The 19,002-nt window shown below is 40.1% G+C and overlaps 1 protein-coding gene across 1 annotated transcript in view; it reads right to left on the reverse strand.

Annotated features, from left to right (window-relative positions):
• Nucleotides 1-19,002, reverse strand: part of CNBD1 (cyclic nucleotide binding domain containing 1) — a 400,318-nt gene that overhangs the window by 205,294 nt on the left and 176,022 nt on the right. Inside the window, exon 5 of the mRNA XM_056112619.1 lies at nt 14,918-15,063. Coding sequence (XP_055968594.1) covers nt 14,918-15,063 — 146 coding nt within the window. The remainder of the gene's footprint in view (nt 1-14,917; nt 15,064-19,002) is intronic.

The following is a 19,002-nucleotide window of genomic DNA, read 5'->3' on the forward strand; positions in this document are numbered from 1 at the left end:
GCTGGGGATGGAACCCAGGTTGGCAATGAGCAAGAAAAGTGCCCTAGATGTTCTATTATATTTCCAGTCTCCTGAATGCTCAGGTACAAGTTTTTAATACACTATTATTTAATTCTGTAGTATGAAACTAGGATCAGAATCATGGCGTCATTTGGTAATCACTTGATCACTTGATCACTTGACTTCCCGTTAATCGTCAATTTGCTTGTGTGGGCGCCAGTAACGTCTCCATTTGTCCCTGTCGCGTGCTAGTGTAGCCCAATGGCGTCTGTTCGCTCTAGGAACACGAAGAGCCTCAAACCGATCGTTCATGATCTTGATGAAGAAGTCTGACCTTCTGGTACGTGGGTGGGCACGCGGTCTTTTGACATCCTGTGGAATCCAGTCGTTAACAGCTCTAGTCCAGCGGTCATCTTTAAATCTCATTACGTGACCAGCCCATCTGATTTTTGACCCCTTGGCAAACAAGACAGCATCCCAGATTCTTGATCGTCGATGGAAGTCGGAACTCCGGATTCTTTCTCTCATTTGAGTGAAATGTGATATTCCAAGCATAGCTCATTCAATTCCTCTTTGGGAGACCCGAATAGCATTCTCATCCTGTTTGCGCAGGGCCCAGGTCTCTGAGGCATATGTTAATGCAGAAAGAACAGTGGAATCAAAGAGATGTGCCCAGTGCCAGAGGTTCTTTGTCCCCTTAGCTATTTCTTTGACGCTCTTGAAGGCGTTCCAAGCCGCTCTCTTCCTCCTGGGTAGCTCAGGTGCCAGGTCATTTGTCATGTTGACTTCTCGACCTAGGTATAGATAGCTGTTGCATTTGGAGATGGTCATTCCTTTGAGAGCAAATTGGGCGTCAGGAACGAGGCTGTTTCTCATAAACATTGACTTTGTAAGATTCAGCTGTAGTCCAATCTTTCCACACTCACGGTCGAAGTAGGCCAGCATTTGTGCTGCTTGGATAATGTTTGGTGTAATTAAATCACTTTCATCAGCATAGCGGAAGTGGTGTAGTTACCAACCATCTATCTTCACTCCCATTCCTTCCCATTCCAGTCATCGCATGATGTTCTTGAGGGTGGCACTGAAGAGTTTCAGTGAAATGGTATCACCCTGCCTAACCCCTCTCTTGACATCAATGATTACTTCTTTGTAGAATGGTGAGATCTTTTTTTTTTTTTTTGCCTGGAGCACAGTACGCTTTATTTTTTTTTAATTTTTTTTTTATTTATTGAATCACCATGGGAAAGGTTACAGGTTAAGGTCTCAGTCATGCAAATATCAAGCACATTTCCCTTTACCAAAACTTATTTTTTACCATGAAGAACCCCAATAAAACCCCACCCACCACCCCTCCCAGTCCCTGTGGGGCAGATGAATTCTAGTTAACACTCTATCTGCTTTGATTAGATTCATTGTTTCAATAAAAGATTCACCACTATTATTTAGAGTTTACCCCCCCCCCCAAATCAGACATGCTGACAAAGCATTGTGAAGTGATTTGCTTTCTACAACTGGGTTCAAGAATTATATGTTGGGTTTGGATTTCTGCTATTTTAGTTATTGACCCTGGAAGTATTTCTACTGAAAGTCAGATAGTTAAGAAATTGGTTTCTGTGATCTGGAGTCGTGGCCGTGCTGGAGAGCCGCTAGTGGGGGGCAACTGGTGGCCTCGGTAGGGCGTGAAGGGCGGACCTAAACGCCCCCCTTCCCATGAGGTTTTAGTCGCCCCCAGTCCCCCGGCTCATACCTGCTGTCCACAAGGCTTCCATGCGGCCGCCATCTTTCTTTCCAGAGAGGAGAGGGCAACTGGGGCAACACCCTTTCCCCTCCGGACAGACTTGATGGCCTGGATTAACGCATGGTCCGTTCACTTTTCTGCTCCAAGCTTCCGGGTTCTGCATTAAGTCCTTGTGCTTCTGGGGCCATGGCCGTGCTGGAGAGCCGCTCGTGGGGGGCAACTGGTGACCTCGGTAGGGCATGAAGGACGGAGTGGAAAGCCCCCTTTCCCATGAGGTTTTAGTCGCCCCCACACCCCCGGCTCATACCTGCTGTCCACAGGGCTCCCATGTGGCCGCCATCTTTCTTTCCAGAGAGGAGAGGGCGAATGGGGTAACACCCTTTCCCCTCCGGACAGTCATGATGGCCTGGATTAACGCATAGCCCGTTCACTTTTCTGCTAGAAGCTGCTGGGTTATGCATTAAGTCCTTGTGTTTCTGGGGCTGTGGCCGTGCTCCAAACTTAACTATGATTTTCAGAGAGAAACGTTGGGTGGTTTACTTCCCATGGATCACTTTGTATATAGAGAGATGTCTATATGTTTTGCGGAAGAGTCCTAGTTCCTGCATACTCGAGCTGTGGTTGTAGAGGCTTCTGGTCACCGGGGTTCCATCTGGGGGAGGCGGGATGCGGTACCTACCCCATCTGGGGCTTCCCGATAATCTCGGCTCTTTTTGGAACCTGTTTTTTTTTTTCTTTCGGGATCTGTGGATCCCGCCCTCCATGTTGTCCTTCTCTTCAGCTGAATGCTGTCTAGAATGGTGAGATCTTGGTAGTGAATCCGCAATACAGCTCATGAGGATCTTGATGTATTGAGCTTGAATGTCCTCATCGGCTAGGGCTTCAATGACTGCTTCCCTCTCAACAGAATCAAAAACCATCTTTAAATCAATGAATGCTAGACAGAGTGGCATCTTGAACTCCTGAGAAACCACAATTAGCTTGCTTATTGTGTGGATATGGTTGATGGTGCTGAGTCCTTTGCGGAACCCAGCTTGCTCGCATGGTTGTCCCTCATCTAGTGTTCTGCCAGTCCTATTCAGGATGACTCGAGTCAACAGCTTGTAGATGACAGACAATAGGCAGATTGGGTGATAGTTGCCAATGTCATGGATGTCTCCCTTCTTGTACAGTAGTACAGTCCTGCTGGTTTTCCATTGGAATGAAAACTTGCATTCAGACAGGTAGTGTGTGAAGTGCCGAGCCAGCATATTGATGATTACTGACTGCAGGTTCTTCAGGTGTTCAGGTCTGACGTTGTCTGGGCCCGGTGTTGACCATTTCTTTACTGACGAAATGTCGTGTCAGATTTCAGAAGGCAGAACATTAGGAACGACATATCCATCCTGTGGAATTTGGTATGTCGGCAAGTGGACATGGCTATTGAAGTGATTTGAGTAGAAGTCATAGATAATCTTCTCCGTTGCCGATCTGGAAGATGTGATAGAACCATCAGGATGTCGGAGGGCAGTCTTCTTGGTCTTGTAATTGGCGAAGGACAGGCGGGTGTTACAAATATTTTTCCCGGCTTCTGCCACATCTACCAGCACTTCTGCTCTTCTCTCTTTGAGGTCTTCCTTGATCGCATCTCTGCACTGCTTTGCGAACTCAGATGTTCCCTTGCAGTTGCCTGAGGCATGCGCCAAACCACGTTGGTGAATAAGCTCAAGAGTTTTCAAATACAGGCTTTTTTTTTGGCTATCTCTTTCTTGATGTTCCTCACACAATCATGGTGGTATGAACCAGTCGATTGTATTCCTCATCAATGTTGTCAACAATGGTATCTTGCCATGTTGCCGCAATAGTGCCAAAGAGCTCCCAGTTGGTGGTCATTCTGGGAGTTCTCTTTTTGAACTTTGCAGCCCTTTCTCCCCACTCTGTGAAATAGAATTTTGCATGAAGGAGACGGTGGTCCGACCCCGTTCGGAATTTTGGGACAACAGTGACATTGGTCAGGCAAAACTGTCGATTGAATATGATGTAGTCTATTTTGTTGTGGAACCGTCCACCGGGAGACTCCCATGTCCAACGTTTAGATTCGGCCTTCTGGAACTATGAGTTACCATGGATGGTCTTGGTCGACATGATGAACTCAGACAGTCTCTTACCCTGTTCATTCCATTTTTGGCCATGGGTCCCGATGTGGAGTTCTTCAGCTGATATTCTCGGTCCTATCTTGGCATTAGAATCACCAACAATTATCTTGTAGAAGGTGTGGTCTTCTTTATAGAACTTCTCTAGCTCCATGTAGACATTCTCAATTTCTCCTTCATCATAATTGGATGTTGGTGTGTAGACCACGAAGATAGAAACTGCTGCAGTGAGCAACATCTATTCAAATGTAAACGTCCGATTCTGGTTTTTAGGCATTCGAATGAATCAATGCTCATGTTCAAGTTTGTGTTGACAAGGACACCGATGCCTCCGACACCTCTTTTATTGAATGTTCCAAGGAACAATTCTTCTCCAGTGTCGAAAATGGCATGATGAGATTGGTGCCTTCTTGTCTCGGTCAGACCAATGATGTCGTACTTGATCTTTCGCGCTTGTACCATCAGGTCCTTGATGGATGCGTCTGATGCTAGTGTATGTGCATTGAAAGTACAGACTATCATTTTTGTACTCCTTCGTTGTGGCAGCCTAGTTCGGCCTTGAGATTTTATCGGCCTCTCCTTTCTCATTCTTCTCAATGCTGCCTTATTGGTGAAGCCTTCAGGGTCAGGGGAATGAAACCCATTGTAATTACTGGTTTTGGCATATCGAATACACAACGGATAGCTTGCGAGACTCTGCCATCTGGGTGGAATACTCTCGGTAGCTTGCCAGGCTTTCCGAGAGGGAGTTATTTGGTAGTATTGCATTTAACATTTGAGGAGCTGCCAAACAAAGGTGACTTTATGAAGAGGCAGGGAAGAATGGCACTGCTAGACACCCAAGCTTGACGTCTTCCAGCCTCAGACTCCCCTAACAGAAGCATCACAACATAAGGCCATTATTTGTTCTTCAAAATCGCAATTTAGAGGAACAGAGCAACAATAAAGTAAGTAAGTAGGGAACTTGCCCTGCAGACTGCCAACCTGGGCTCAAACTTTAGCATCTCATATAGTCCCCTGAGCCCACCAGGAGTGATCCTGGAGGATCACAGAGTCCAGACTAACACTTGAGCACTGCTGGGTTTGACTCAAAACAAACAAAAAACAAGAACAAAAACCTGAAGATAACAATGTTGTCCCCAGTTAGGAGGTCCCAATAAGTCTTCCCCTCTTCATATCTCAACATGAACATACAAAGATAACCTAACTCCAATCACCTAGCCACACAACACATAAGAAACACCTTCAGCTGCAGAAGTCACAATGTGAAAAAAAATTACAGAACCCCCTCATGTGTATAAAACTCCAAGGGCGGCCAGGGGTTATCCTACACTCATGATTACTGAGTGAATGATGCTTGCCCAAAAGACTCAGCCAGTGATAACAAGCTATATAATCTCATTAATAAGGAATTCAGACAGGAAATATTGAGGATGTTTAAGTAACTCAAAGAAAGAATAGGAAAAACTACCAATTCAAGAGAGTATGAGAATAGAAATGAGGAATTACAAACAGACATAACTGAACTGAAAAACCTGGAAGGCAAGAGGAAAAACTCACTAGAAAGCCTCACCAGCAGAGTAATGGTTGTTAAGGACAGAATCAGTGAGCAACAAGACGGGATGCAAAAAACCTCCTGACAACAACATAAGATAGAAAAAAAAGCTTTAAATTAAATGAACAGCTGACAAGAGAATTTTGGGGTGATGTCAAGAGAAAAAAATAGGAATCACTGGGCTCCCAAAGAGCCAGCAAGGCAACCTTCAGAAAGCATCAACACTTTGTCACTTGCTGAGGAGTTCCCAGAGCTGGATAGTACATGCAACCAGAACCAAGAGGCCTGAAGGAGACCAGGTCAAAGAGACACAAATAAAAATAAACTAAGTCACATCCTAATCAGAATGATGGAAATCATAGAGGGATAGAGTACCAGAAGCAGAAAGATCAATAAAGGAAATTATAGACAAAGTATGTCTTTAAGATTGATGGCAGATTTACCAGAGGAAACTCTCCCAGCAGGAAGACTCTGGCTTGATCTGTTGTTCATTGATTTGCTCAAGCGGGCCCAGGAAGTCTCCATTGTGACACTTGTTACTGTGCTTGGCATATCAAATACGTCACGGGTAGCTTGCAAGACTTTGCCGGGTGGGCGAGATACTCTTGATAGCTTGCCAGGCTCTCCAAGAGGGTCAAAGGAATTGAACTCGGGTCAGCCATGTCGGCCACATGCAAGGCAAATGCCTTACCTGCTCTGCTATCACTCCAGCCTGATATATTAAAAAAAAGACCCTTAATGAAATGATTGTCTCACTAATAATACCTTACCCAACCTGACTCTCATTCATATTTGAAGAAATAATACGTAACTTCACATGTAAATAACAGCTCACGACCATCATAGACTCAAAACCATCTTTATAAGAGCTACTAAAGGAGCTACTTTAAGAATAGATGAATGCCACAAACACACCAAATGCTTGCAGAAATATGGCACAAAACTCTGTGACAATAATCTCTCTCAATGTCAATGTGCTAAGTACACCAATTAAGAGACACAGAATGGCAGGACAGATTAGAAAAAGTAGAAAATTTCTTGTAGTCAAGATTCTCTTGCCTATGAGAAACACATTTGAATAGCCAGAGCAAATTTAGATTCAAAGTCAAAGGTTGGAATACAATTCTTCAAGCAAACAATTCCCACAAGAAGGACTGGGTGTCCATATTGGTATCAAAGGATATAGAATTCAAGCCAACAAAGGTGATAAGAGGCAGATATACATACATATATATATATATGTGTGTGTGTATGTGTATGTGCGTGTGTGTGTGTTTGTGTGAGACAGATATATTAACATATATCAGGAAGAACTCACATTCATAAACATACACATACTTAATGAGGGATCAGCAAAATACGCAAAACAAGTACTAATGGACTTTAAGAAAGACTTTGATAGCAACACAACAGTAGTTGGAGATTTCAACACCACTCTGTCACCTCTCAGTAGATCAACTAGATTAAAGCTCAGTAAAGAAATACTTTCTTTGAAAGAAGAAATTGAATAGAGGGTTTTGGCAAATATAAATGCAACTTCAAAAAACTCAATATATATTTTTCTCCAACACATGTGGACATTCTTCAAGATAAACCACATGTTTGGACACAAAACATACTTCTACAAGTCAAGAGGATAGAAATTGTACCAACTATCATCTCAGACTTCTAAAATCAACTTAAAATAGAAGTTAATCCCAAAGAGAAATTGAGACAACTCAAGCACCTAGAAATTAAATAGCTCATCACTGAACAACCAATGAGTTAGAGAGGAAATCAAAGAAAAAATTAAAAGATCCCTGGAAACAAATGAGAATGAGGACACAAGCTATGAGAACATGTGAGACACAGCAAAACAGTATAAAAAAGAAACTTCATAGCCATTCAAGAAATCACAGTCACGGTCACGGTCCTCTTGTTGTCCATCGGTTTGTTTGAGTGGACCCAGTAACGTCATCATTGTAAGACTTGTTGTTACCATGTTTGGCATATTGAATATGTCACAGGTAGCTTGCCAGGCTTTGCCGTGCAGGCAAGATACTCTCAGTAGCTTGCTGGGCTCTCCGAGAGGGAAGGAGGAATGGAACCTGGCTTGGCTGGGCTGGCTGTGCACAAGGCAAATGCCCTACTGCTGTGCTACAGCTACAGCTCATTCACGCATTCATCAGGAATAAATAGCCCACATAAATAACTTGGTTACACAACTTAAAAAACTTGAAATTGACCAACAAAAGGGGCCCAAAGCAGAAGGAAGAAAATAATAAAATTTAGCACAGAAACTAAAGAACCGGGATTCCAAAAGATCAAATACTCCCAGAGATGATTTGTTGAACAAAATAAAATCAAGAGACCACTATCGAGACCCCAAAAGAAAGAGAATCCTAATAAACTGACTCAGAAATGAAAGAGGGGATTTCACAACAGACACCACAGAAATTCAAAGAATCATCAGAGATTACTTTGAGAATCTCTCTGTCACAAATCAGGGCTGCAGCAATAGCACAGCGGGTAGGGTGTTTGCCTTGCACATGGCTCATGTGGCCGAGCCGAGTTCAATTCCTCTGCCCCTCTCAGAGAGCCCGGCAAGCTACCGAGACTATCTTGCCCTCACGGCAAAGCCTGGCAAGCTACCTGTGATGTATTCGACATGCCAAACACAGTAACAACAAGTCTCACAGTGGAGCAATTACTGGGCCCACTCCAGCAAACCGATGAACAACGGGAGGACAGTGCTACAGACAGTGCTACAGTGCTATGTCACAAATTGAGAGAACCGACAAGAAATAGATACACTCTTAGACTACTGTAACTTTCAAAGAAAGAATCAAGAAAATTTGGAATACCTGAACAGACCTATCTATCATGATCAAATAAATTGAAATGGTGATCAAAAGCCTTCCTAGAAACGAAAGCCTGGGCATACATATATATTCACTAGTGAGTGTTTTCAAACCTTTAAAGAAGACCTACTGCTAATCTCTTTCAGGCTATTGCAGGAAACTGAAGAAGCAGAAAACTCCCAGTTTCTATGAAGCAAACATCATTTATTTTTTATTTTATTATTATATTATTTTTAATGAATCACCATAAGATACACAGTTACAGACTTGGTAAACTTTTCAGTAAAGCAACTTTCACCAATGTATCCTACCACCAATGTCCCCAATGTTCCCAAGTCTCCATTCTGCTTACCTCCTGCCCTGACCCTATAGCCTGCCCCTACCTGCCCCTATGGGAGATACCTCCCTCCCTCCCTCCCTCCCTCCCTCCCTCTTTCCCTCGCTCCCTCCCTCCCTCCCTCTTTCCCTCGCTCCCTCCCTCCCTCCCTTCATCATTCTCTCTCTGTCTCCCTCTCTCTATGTGTCTCTCTCTCTATGTGTGTCTCTCCCCCTCTCTCTTTCTTCTCTCTCTCTCTTTCCTCTCTCTCTCTGTCTCTGTCTCTAATTTTTTGCAATACTACTACAGAAAGGGTACCATGCATTATTTTGGTATCTCCACTGCCTTCCCACTGAGGTAACAGCTTGGTTTGGGTCCTTCTGTCCTGGTCTGCTTTATGATTTATGGCCTCTGTTCAGCTCCCAGATCCGGCCACTCAGAGCTCCTGCCTCTTGCTGCCCCTCTGCTTGCCCGTGTTTAGCTACTGCTTATCTTTCTAACTTTCCCAGTGCTACAACAATATATCAAGATAAGGCATTTCTTAGTTCAAAGGGCACAGGGAGCAGAGCAAACCCTGCCAGTTATGCTTACACATCACAATTCCAGTAACGGAGTTGGAGGAAATTAGGATTAGCGGGACATCCTTATTGGTGTTACCTATTAATACAGTTAATCCAATTTTCACTTGAAAGTGTGTATACAGTGACTGGGTAGTGGCTTTTCTGGTCAATAATTCAATGCTCCAAATATGACCCTGCTTATATGACTCACTTTTTAAAAAATAAGTTTCAATAGAAAAACAATACTAAGGCTAAAGACTTCTGTACTGTTCTGTGATGGCAGTCATCATCCTTTGTGTTGCATTAATTTTCCCAAAACCTGTTTTTTTTTTTTTGAGGGGAGAGGGGTCACACCCAGCAATACTCAGGGGTTGCTCCTGGCGGTGCTGAGGGACCATACGCGATGCTGGGAATCAAACCTGGGTCAGTCGCCTACAAGCAAACTCCCTACCCGCTGTGCTATCACTCCAGCCCCAACCAACCCTGTTTTATTTTTCTTTATTTTTTTTAATTTAAAACAAGCTGACAAATCATGTCTTGGATAGGAAAAGGCAAAAATGAATTGCGTATTCTCAATGCATACAGAGGTGGAAAAAGATTCACGGCTAACTTCCAAGAGTCAATCTTCATGACCTCAAAGGAACACTTCAGTAACCAGTGAAAGTTTATTCACTTTAGGATCAGTGAATATTCTTCAAGGCTGAATATGACTCTATGGTAGCTGTGGTCTTTACAGTAGGTCTAAACACTTTTAATTTCTTCTGCAAGAGTGTGCTTTTAAGATTATGGTGATTTGTATATGAAAAATGTATACTACATTTGTATATGAAAAATGTATACTACATTTTTCATGAGATGTATCTCAAGAAAGATTTAACTACATTCCGCTTTATTTTCATGAGAGTTAGCTCATTTGGTTTTATAATACATAAGTGAAATTTAAGGCACAACAGAAAGTAAAGTTGGGCATGTTAAGGGAATGTTTTTTTAAATGATTATTAGAACACTTTTAGCATTAAAAATAAATATACAAAATTATTAAATGAAAAGATGTAGTGTGTTGGAGATATAACCACAAATGTTAGGAGTTAAATAAAATGAAGAAATGCTAAGAGAAAGATACTCTAAAACTCAGAGAACTTAAAATAAAACAGCAAAGGTGATACAAGTAAAAAAGAGGGAAAACCTTTCCCAACACCAGATCAATAGTAAGGCAGATAGGCAACCCACTCTTACAGTCTCGTTAAATCCCAAAACCATGAGGAGTTGGGGTAACAATTACACATAGGTGTCGTCACAATCAACAGGGGTAAAGTTCTTTCCCTCGGAGAAAGCCGCTTCTAGGGCAGATACTCTCTCAGCAGGACGACCCGCCCTAGAACGGAATCCCCTGGGTGTGTTTCTTCTCTCTTTGTCCAACAAACATATAAGCATTCATAATATTAATCATTTTGTATGGATACAGTAGAAATATATTAAGCTTATAGAATTGCTCTCCTAGGGCCATCTCAATCTCAGACTACAGTGCTCAGGCCAGATAGTCTTTTCTCTCCCTAGCAGGGTCCTAGTCTTGTCGTTACTTTTAGATCATGACAGCACTTGTCTACGATCAAGCTCTCAACTTATAGTTAAGAATCGTGGCACTTTGGCCTGGTCCATTTTGATGCCAGGGTAGCTCACAGCTTGCCCTGGGTCCATTCAGTCCTTTATCGGGACCCTGCTTTTGGGGTGTTAGGAACTAAGGGCAACTGAGACTTAAGTCAAGAAAGCAGATGCCCGAGAGTGAATAATATTCAAAGCCAATTAAATCCTAAACTACAAAGCACAATATTAACTGTCTTCCTGTATCTATACAAAAAGGACATTGCTTTAAAGTAAACTATTCAAAAGACATAAGGAGAGGAGAAAGGCAATATTAACTTACAATACAAGTTCAGTGTCCTAGAAGGATCTGACCTTACAAATTAACAGATTCTGATTAGAGGGAAAAGCTGATTAACTGGTTGGGGAAGAGAGCATAGAGAAGTGGTTACAAATAAATGAAGGAATGGGAGTGACTCGGGAGCACCGTAATGGGTGTAACCTGATAAACCTAAGCTCCTTTTGGCAAGAGAGAAAGGACAAATCAATTGTTATCCGACATGTAGTGTATAAATAAGGTAATATATTAATACATAGTACATAAATAATAGTGCAGTATATATTACAGATATACAGTAATTATATACAGCAATGATAATATATTATATATTATATATAATATTTAGCACATAAATAGGTACATAAATTTATATACAATATAAAATTAATATATAATTATTATATATAATATATTATCTTTATATATAATTAAAGTTTATCTTTATATATCGTAATTCTGTGTTAGTACCATTTTCACAGAAAAAAATATATTCGCATGGTATTTCTATACTTATAATAGTAATATTGTTATACCTATTAATGTTCTGGGTTTGTTTTTGTTTGTTTGTTTGTTTTCTTTTCAGAAAACTGAGTAAGAGACTTATTAGGAAGCTTCTTTAAATAATGAAGTTCCAAGGAACTTGTGACCAGAAAGAGACCAGACGGTACAAACAGCTGTGTGGAATTGCAGGCGAGAAAAATCAAAGTCTCAACAGCAGATTGAAAGTCAGCAGTCTGGTGATGAGGGACTTCTAGGGGGAATACTTTAAATAACAGCAGAGGGAGGGGAAGTCAAGCATGCATAAAGAAAAGGGAGAGAGAAAGACACCTGGTTGAGCTTGTTTTTTAAGTTGGATGAACAAAGAGATTTACAAAGGTCAGATATTTAATGAGTTGACTGCTTTGATAGTGAAACCGATCTAAGCTGTCAGAATTAGATGTCTTAAAAACTCAAGAGAAGGATTTTGACACAGGTAGATATAAACACAGGCTTTGGTATTTTTTTCAAGTGTTCAGAACTATGCTTCATTGCAATGTGAGTTGGAATGCCTTCTTTAATAGAAATGATTAAATTGAGGTTGATATTTGTCAGGGAGTGAAAGTTCATATTTTAATAGTTAATCACCAGAGTTATTAAGAAAACAAAATAAAATGCTTGCTTCTAATTGCAGTTCCATAACCTTTTAAAAATCACATGCATAATTACAAACTCATGAATGAATGTACACTATGTATGAACATTTTGTCACAAATGTATATAGAAGAAAGTTAATTGTTTTACTTGAGTTCCTCTCAATTTCTCTCCCTTAAATCGAGGATTTTTAGAATATACATTTTGAAACACCTGCCTAGGTCTATTCCTATTTATATTTCATTATGTGTTCTATATACTTATGAGATTTCATATTTTTCATAAATATTTCATATACAGGAAAGCATTGTGAACATAATCTGTAATTATTGTTTTACTTAATATTTCTAAAAAGCTTTTGCATTTATGTGTGCATATTAATTACTTCCTACAATTGTAATAAGTTTGTGAATATGTATAAATGTATAGATACACCTTTTATTTTTTGTTTGTTTCAGGACACAAGCGGCAGTGCTCATAGCATTCCTGGTTTTGTTTGTTTTGCTTTTTGGGTCATACATGGTGATGTTCAGGCATTACTTCTGGCTCTGCACTCAGGAATTACTCCTGGTGGTGCTCCAGGTACCATGTGGAATATCAAGGATCAGCCATATGGGATACTCACCTCAGCTGCATGCAAGGCAAAAGCCCTACCAGTGTACTATCGCTCCATCCATATTTCTGGTTCTATGTTCAGGGATAATGCCTAGAAGTCCTCAGGGAATCATATGTGGTTCTAGGTATCAAAGCCTAGTTGGGGGGCTGGAGTGATAGCACAGCGGGGAGGGCATTTGCCTTGCACATGGCCAACCTTGGTTCAATCCTCGGCACCCAGGCCCATGGAGCACTGCCTGGAGTAATTCCTGAGTGCATGAGCCAGGAGTAACCCCTATGCATCACAGGGTGTGACCCAAAAAGAAAAAAAAAGCCTAGTTGGCTGCATGCAAGGCAGGTACAATTACCTCCTATAATTTCTCTCCAACTTGTCTCCTACATTTCATCCATGGCAGAAGTCTATGGAATAGCTACATCACAGACTATGTAGTCTGTCTTCCACTAAAGGGCATTTATGCTGTTTCTATATATTTTTCACAATAAGTATGTTTTTAGAGATTTATGAGAAAGCAAATAAATCTTTAACTGCTGTCTTCAAGGTAATAGCAAACTAATATTCAATGTTTGTTCTTATATCGTTTTCAAAATCATTATTTCTGGCCAGGAATGTGGTTCAAGTAGTGGCACATATCTTGTATGTGCAAGGCCCTGAGTTGGAATCCCTGTATAATAGAAATTCAAGATTTAATTTTCATTTCATGGCACCAAGTTGAATAAAACTTGTTGTAAGAGAGAATAATTGAGGGGCTGGAGTGACTGCACAGCGGAAGGGCATTTGCCTTGTTCTCAGCCTACTCAGATTTGATTCCCAGCAACCCGTATGGTCCCCCAAGCACCACCAAGAGTAATTCCTGAGTGCACAGCCAGGAGTAACCCCTGTGCATCACCGGGTATGACCCAGAAAGCAAAATAAATAATTAAATAAATAAATAAGAAAGAAAGAATGATTGAGTAGAAATTCTTTAAAAAAATATATTATCATTTGCAAACAACATTCTCCAGAATCTCAGTTAGTTTTGAAATACAATGATCCCAATATACTACTTTATAAAACCAATAGAATACATTGAATGGTACCAAGAGAGGCATAAGCATACACTAAAAACATAAGTGTCAAAAACACATAATGGGGTGTGAGAGGGAAGGAAGAGTGGATCAGAGTGGACATGGGATTGAGATGGAAGGCTTATGGGCTGTTGGTCAGATGGGACAAGTGGTATCTTTGTACATCAGTACCAGAAACTCAAACACCCTTATAATTCTATCACCTAAACTATAACACATTTTTAATAAATAGAAACTGGCATAATGGGAAAAGAATGAAGTTAATCATAAAGATAAAGTTTGTTTGAAATTCAATTGCAATCAAACCATCTGATGACATTTTGTGCCTTGGGGTTCTTACGTGTTGAGAGAGAATATTTTCTTTCATTACTGCCAGAAATAAAAGAGGGATATTTATGACACAAAAATAATTAAATACATTTTTAAATAGGGCCCCCCAAATTAAAAGATAATGTTGTAGTTCTGATGTAAGGATATATGACAGTGGATATGTTAATATCTTATAAAAATTGTCTTATAAATTAACATTTTTATCATATGCTTGGTAAAGCATCTAGAAACTAAGAAACTAAATTGTATCTCTAGATTTCTTTTCAGTAACTGGATCAGTACTTGTATTAGTCAAATAATCATTTTCATCACTTGGTGTCAGAACTATAAAAACTAATGCTGGACTGCTATTAAATGTTATGTCAACAAGTGGTTTTCAGCGCATGATGGCAGCATTACCTGGAACTATATTGGAAACATGATCACAGAACTAGACCTATAGAAACTTAAGAGATTGAACCCAATAATATGTTTTCATGGGCCTGCTGGGAAAATCTGGTGCATGATCAATGTATATAAATATCACTGCTTATACACTAGCTTCAAAAATGCATTAAAATGTTAAATGCTATTGACTATTTAACACTTAAAAATAAAATATTCCCAAAATAAATTTCTAACATATCAAATAAAATAACAAGTATTAATGAAAAGAATACAATATAGTTATCTGCACTTTGTCTCACCAAATTACCTTTCAGATTAATTCATTACCTGTGCTACCTTTTATCCAGGTTTCTGAAAAAATGTTCATACTAAGGGATTTCAATTGCTCAGAATTTATCTTTTCAGTTAAATCTGGAATTGTCTTCAACATCTTCCACACAATATTGTGTTCTTGCTTTGTCCTTTGAGTGGGCCTAAAAATAAAAATTTCAAATTGAAAAATACCATAGCATCAGTAAGACAAAAACAAAAACATTCAAGCAAAGAATAATTGAGTTTTGAGTTCCCAAAATTATATTTTCGTTCCACTTAAGGGCTATATAAAGATACCTATGATATGGGGACTGCCCCACTTATTTTTTTTATTTTGGGGCCACACCTTGTGATATTCAGGGGAGACTCCCGGCTCTGTGCTCAGGAATGACTTCTGGCAGTACTCAGGGGACCTATGGGATGCCAGGGATCAAACTGGGGTTGGCCATATGCAAGGCAATCACAACGAGCATAGAGTTTCCATTCTGTCCCAGAGCACAGCGTTCTTTCCAAATCTCCACATTTACCCATCTGGAGGCACTCAAATATTGTGCTTCTGATGAATTTGTTGAGAGTGATTGCCACAGTCATTGATTCATTGAACAGAGAGATTGACTCCAAATAATATTTACTCCTGGGGATCCATCATATTTACTTGATTTAAATCTCAGGTGTCCTTACTTCCTAAGACCCCCAAAAAGGAGGGTCCCAGAGAGGGATCTGGATGAACTCAAGGCAATCCACATGCTACCTTGGCATTGAAAAGGGTCAGACTAAGTCCCATAAGATGTATAATAAGTTAAGAGCACAGTCATGGAACAAACTCTGTCATGACCCAAAAAAGAAGTAACTGAATAAGGAACCTGTTATGATTAGGAAAGACTAACCTGGCCTAAGGACTATAGTCTGGGGTACATAGAGAGATGTTCCCCAGAAAGAGCCAATCTTTAAGCTTAATATATCTCTTACTGTGTTCATACAAAATGACTAGAAATATTATTAAGAAGGAAATTTAAGATGACTGTTTAAATGGATTTTTAGCTAAGGAAAGGAGAAAGCAATATTGCCTCGGATGGAATTCTGCCCTTGGGCAGATCTCCTATCAAGAATCTAGAATTCTGAGCACCCAGATGAGATTTTGTCCTTGAGTGAATCTTCTAGTAGAACTTCCTCTGAAGGAAGGACTTTACATCTATTCATTGTAATCCTGACCCTACACTTCATGATTTGTCTATAACTAAAGCTGTGAGACTTGAATAAAAGGCCACTGACTACCAACCAGCCTGTGACCCCATTCCTTCATTTATCCATTGCTGTTGACAGCCATTGCATTCACCCACATTTAAGTGATTTTTTTAAAAATCATGAATAAATGTTGGATTTTGTCAAAAACTTTTTTAGGTATACTGAGACTATCGTGCATTTTGTATTTATCCTGTTACTATAGTTCATTTTATTACAAGGATAAATTTCAATTTAGTAATGGTAGATAATCAAATTGTTTCTGAATCCCATCTACTACTATTTTGTTGAGAATATTTTCATCTATGTTCAGAGGCTCATTGGCTTGTAGTGTAGATAACTTGTGGTATCTTCCTCTGGTTTGGTTATCAGGATAATGCTGACTTCATAGGAAAAGCCAGTGTTTCTTTCTTCCATTTTTTAAAATCATGAATAAATGTGATTTTGTCAAAAAGTATTTGACAAAGATTTTGATTAATGAGAAAATAAATGTATTCTTCTAAATTTTGTTAGGAATTGTCATTGATTCTAATTTTCAAGTTTGGTACAAATAACCAGATAAACTACCTAAAAGTAAGTTTGCCTGTGTGTGTGTGTGTGTGTGTGTGAAATTTCTTTTTAATTAACAAATCAATCTTTACTTGTTCTTTAAATTCCAAAGTCTCTTTCAGTTACCCCTTCAGGGTCTAATCAACTGAGAAACAGTACACTGGATAGGAAGGGAAAGAGATTTACTCAGCAACCAGCATATTTTCCAAAAGGTAAAGTCACAGATTCAGACTGTCAGAGTGAGTGATACATTACTTTGTGGATAATTTAATTTACAGACACACTCCACTTTATCTGCAAATCTAAAGGGTTTCTGGTAAAAGATTTTTTTCTAGCTGGGAAATCTCTCCAGCAATGCTTGGACCCTGGGGGACATTCCCAGGGATTCTTGAGCCACCAGTGTGAACCTGACAGTCTGGTGCTTGGACAGAGATATGGTACCACTTGACCCTGTCATGCTGTGGGTAACAGGGAAATTCTGGGTGGGGGGGGGCAGACAAAGTCAGGGGATCCAACTAGGATTCTGAAGTTACTTCCAGCTTACCACATTCTCTCCAACATCTTTGCCCTCTTCGAAGCCAAGTTTTTTTGTTGTTGTTAAAACTTGACAGACATTTCTGGGCAGGAGCTGTGAAAATGTGGAAAATAATTTCCTTCTCTTAGTCATTTCCTAGCAACCAAAGAAAATGTCAGGATCAATCCCCTGAGGTCAAAGAGATGATTCAAAAAGTGGAGGGTGTGCCTGGCAGTTGGCACTGTTGTAAACATGTGACCTCAGCAATAATTCAATAAAAAATTTAAAGAATTGACATCAGTTCCTTTGCTTTTTTTCTTAAAATTGGGACCTCCTTAGCAGGGTTAAGGGATATGTCCTGGTAATACCCAGCTTGGCCATGCTGTCTCATAGATCTGAGGGTTACGTCAGCCACCAGGGCTATACCCAGCAGTTCTTAGAAAGACTTGGGTACCTAAGAAAGCTATTCCCAGGGTTCTTGAATTCAATTCTTCATTTCTTTTGGTGTTGTTTAAGTTTAATCAATTGAAATGGTTTTGTGTTTCTGGTTTTGTTTTTGATTTCCTAGTCAGTTTTAGTAATTTTTTTCTTTTTGATCTCTCCTGGAATTTGTCTCTTGATAACATTATTGGAATACAGTTTTTTGTTTAGCACAGTAGGTAGGGCGTTTGCCTTGCACGTGGTCAACACAGCCGACCTGAGTTCAATTTCTCCGCCCCTCTTGGAGAGCCTGGCAAGCTACCGAGAGTATCTTGCCCACACGGCAAAGACTGACAAATTCCCCGGGGACGTATTCGATATGCCAAACACAGTAAAAACAAATCTACAATTGAGACATTACTAGGCCCATTTGAGCAAATTGATGAACAACAGGAGGACAGTGACAGGACAGTAACTACTTTTCCACATTTTTCAACTGAAGCACTGTGATGTTTGAAGTTATTCATAATTAAATTTCAGGCATTGTAGCATCAATCCCATCACCAGCGTCAACTTCCCTTCAGGTTTCCTCCTATATTCCTATATCTGCGCCCCCTTCTTCCTGAGCTCGCCCCCATTGCTTCTCATCTTTTCTTCTCTTCCTCCCCTCTACTCTTTCTTTCTTTCTTCTCCCTACACTCAGGTTGAACAATCAGCCCCCCCCCTTAAAACATTGATTGTCTACATATAAGTGGTTTCCTGTGTTTATCCTTCTTCTTCTGGATTACTTCGCTTAATATGGTATTTTCCAGTTTCTTCCATGTTGCCACAAATTGCTTGAGTTCATCATTCCTTACAACTGTCTAGTATTTTTTTAAAAATAGTTTTCTGTGAGTTTCAATGAAGCCTGTACATTCAGTGCTGGTCCATGGAAACATATGGACGAAGGACCCGGGTAATGGAGAAAATGGGACGCAGGCTGGTTGGTAGACAGTTTATCTCCTCCCTAACATAATTCTACCTCTCCCCTTAAGGCATAATACTTTCTTTTCCTTTATCCCTCTTTACAGCACTGTTATATAGAAATTATAAAGAATGGGGGTACACATAGGTGGGGTTGAACAATGTGTTAACAACAAACAGAGGTAAAATCTCTCTGAGGAAATTCTAGGAGATTAACTCAAGGAAAAAATCTCATCTGAGGGTTCAACACTCCAGATTACTAGGAGATCCATTCAAGGGCAGGATTTCATGTAGGGTATATTGCTTTCTCCTCTTCTCAGCTAGTAACCCATGTAAACAACCATAATAAATTTCACTTGATCACTTGACATCCCGTTACTCATCAATTTGCTCGAGCGGGCGCCTGTAACAT

Source organism: Sorex fumeus, unplaced genomic scaffold, assembly GCF_029834395.1.
Source record: "Sorex fumeus unplaced genomic scaffold, SorFum_2.1 ptg000002l, whole genome shotgun sequence".
In the NCBI taxonomy this organism is placed as follows: Eukaryota; Metazoa; Chordata; class Mammalia; order Eulipotyphla; family Soricidae; genus Sorex; species Sorex fumeus.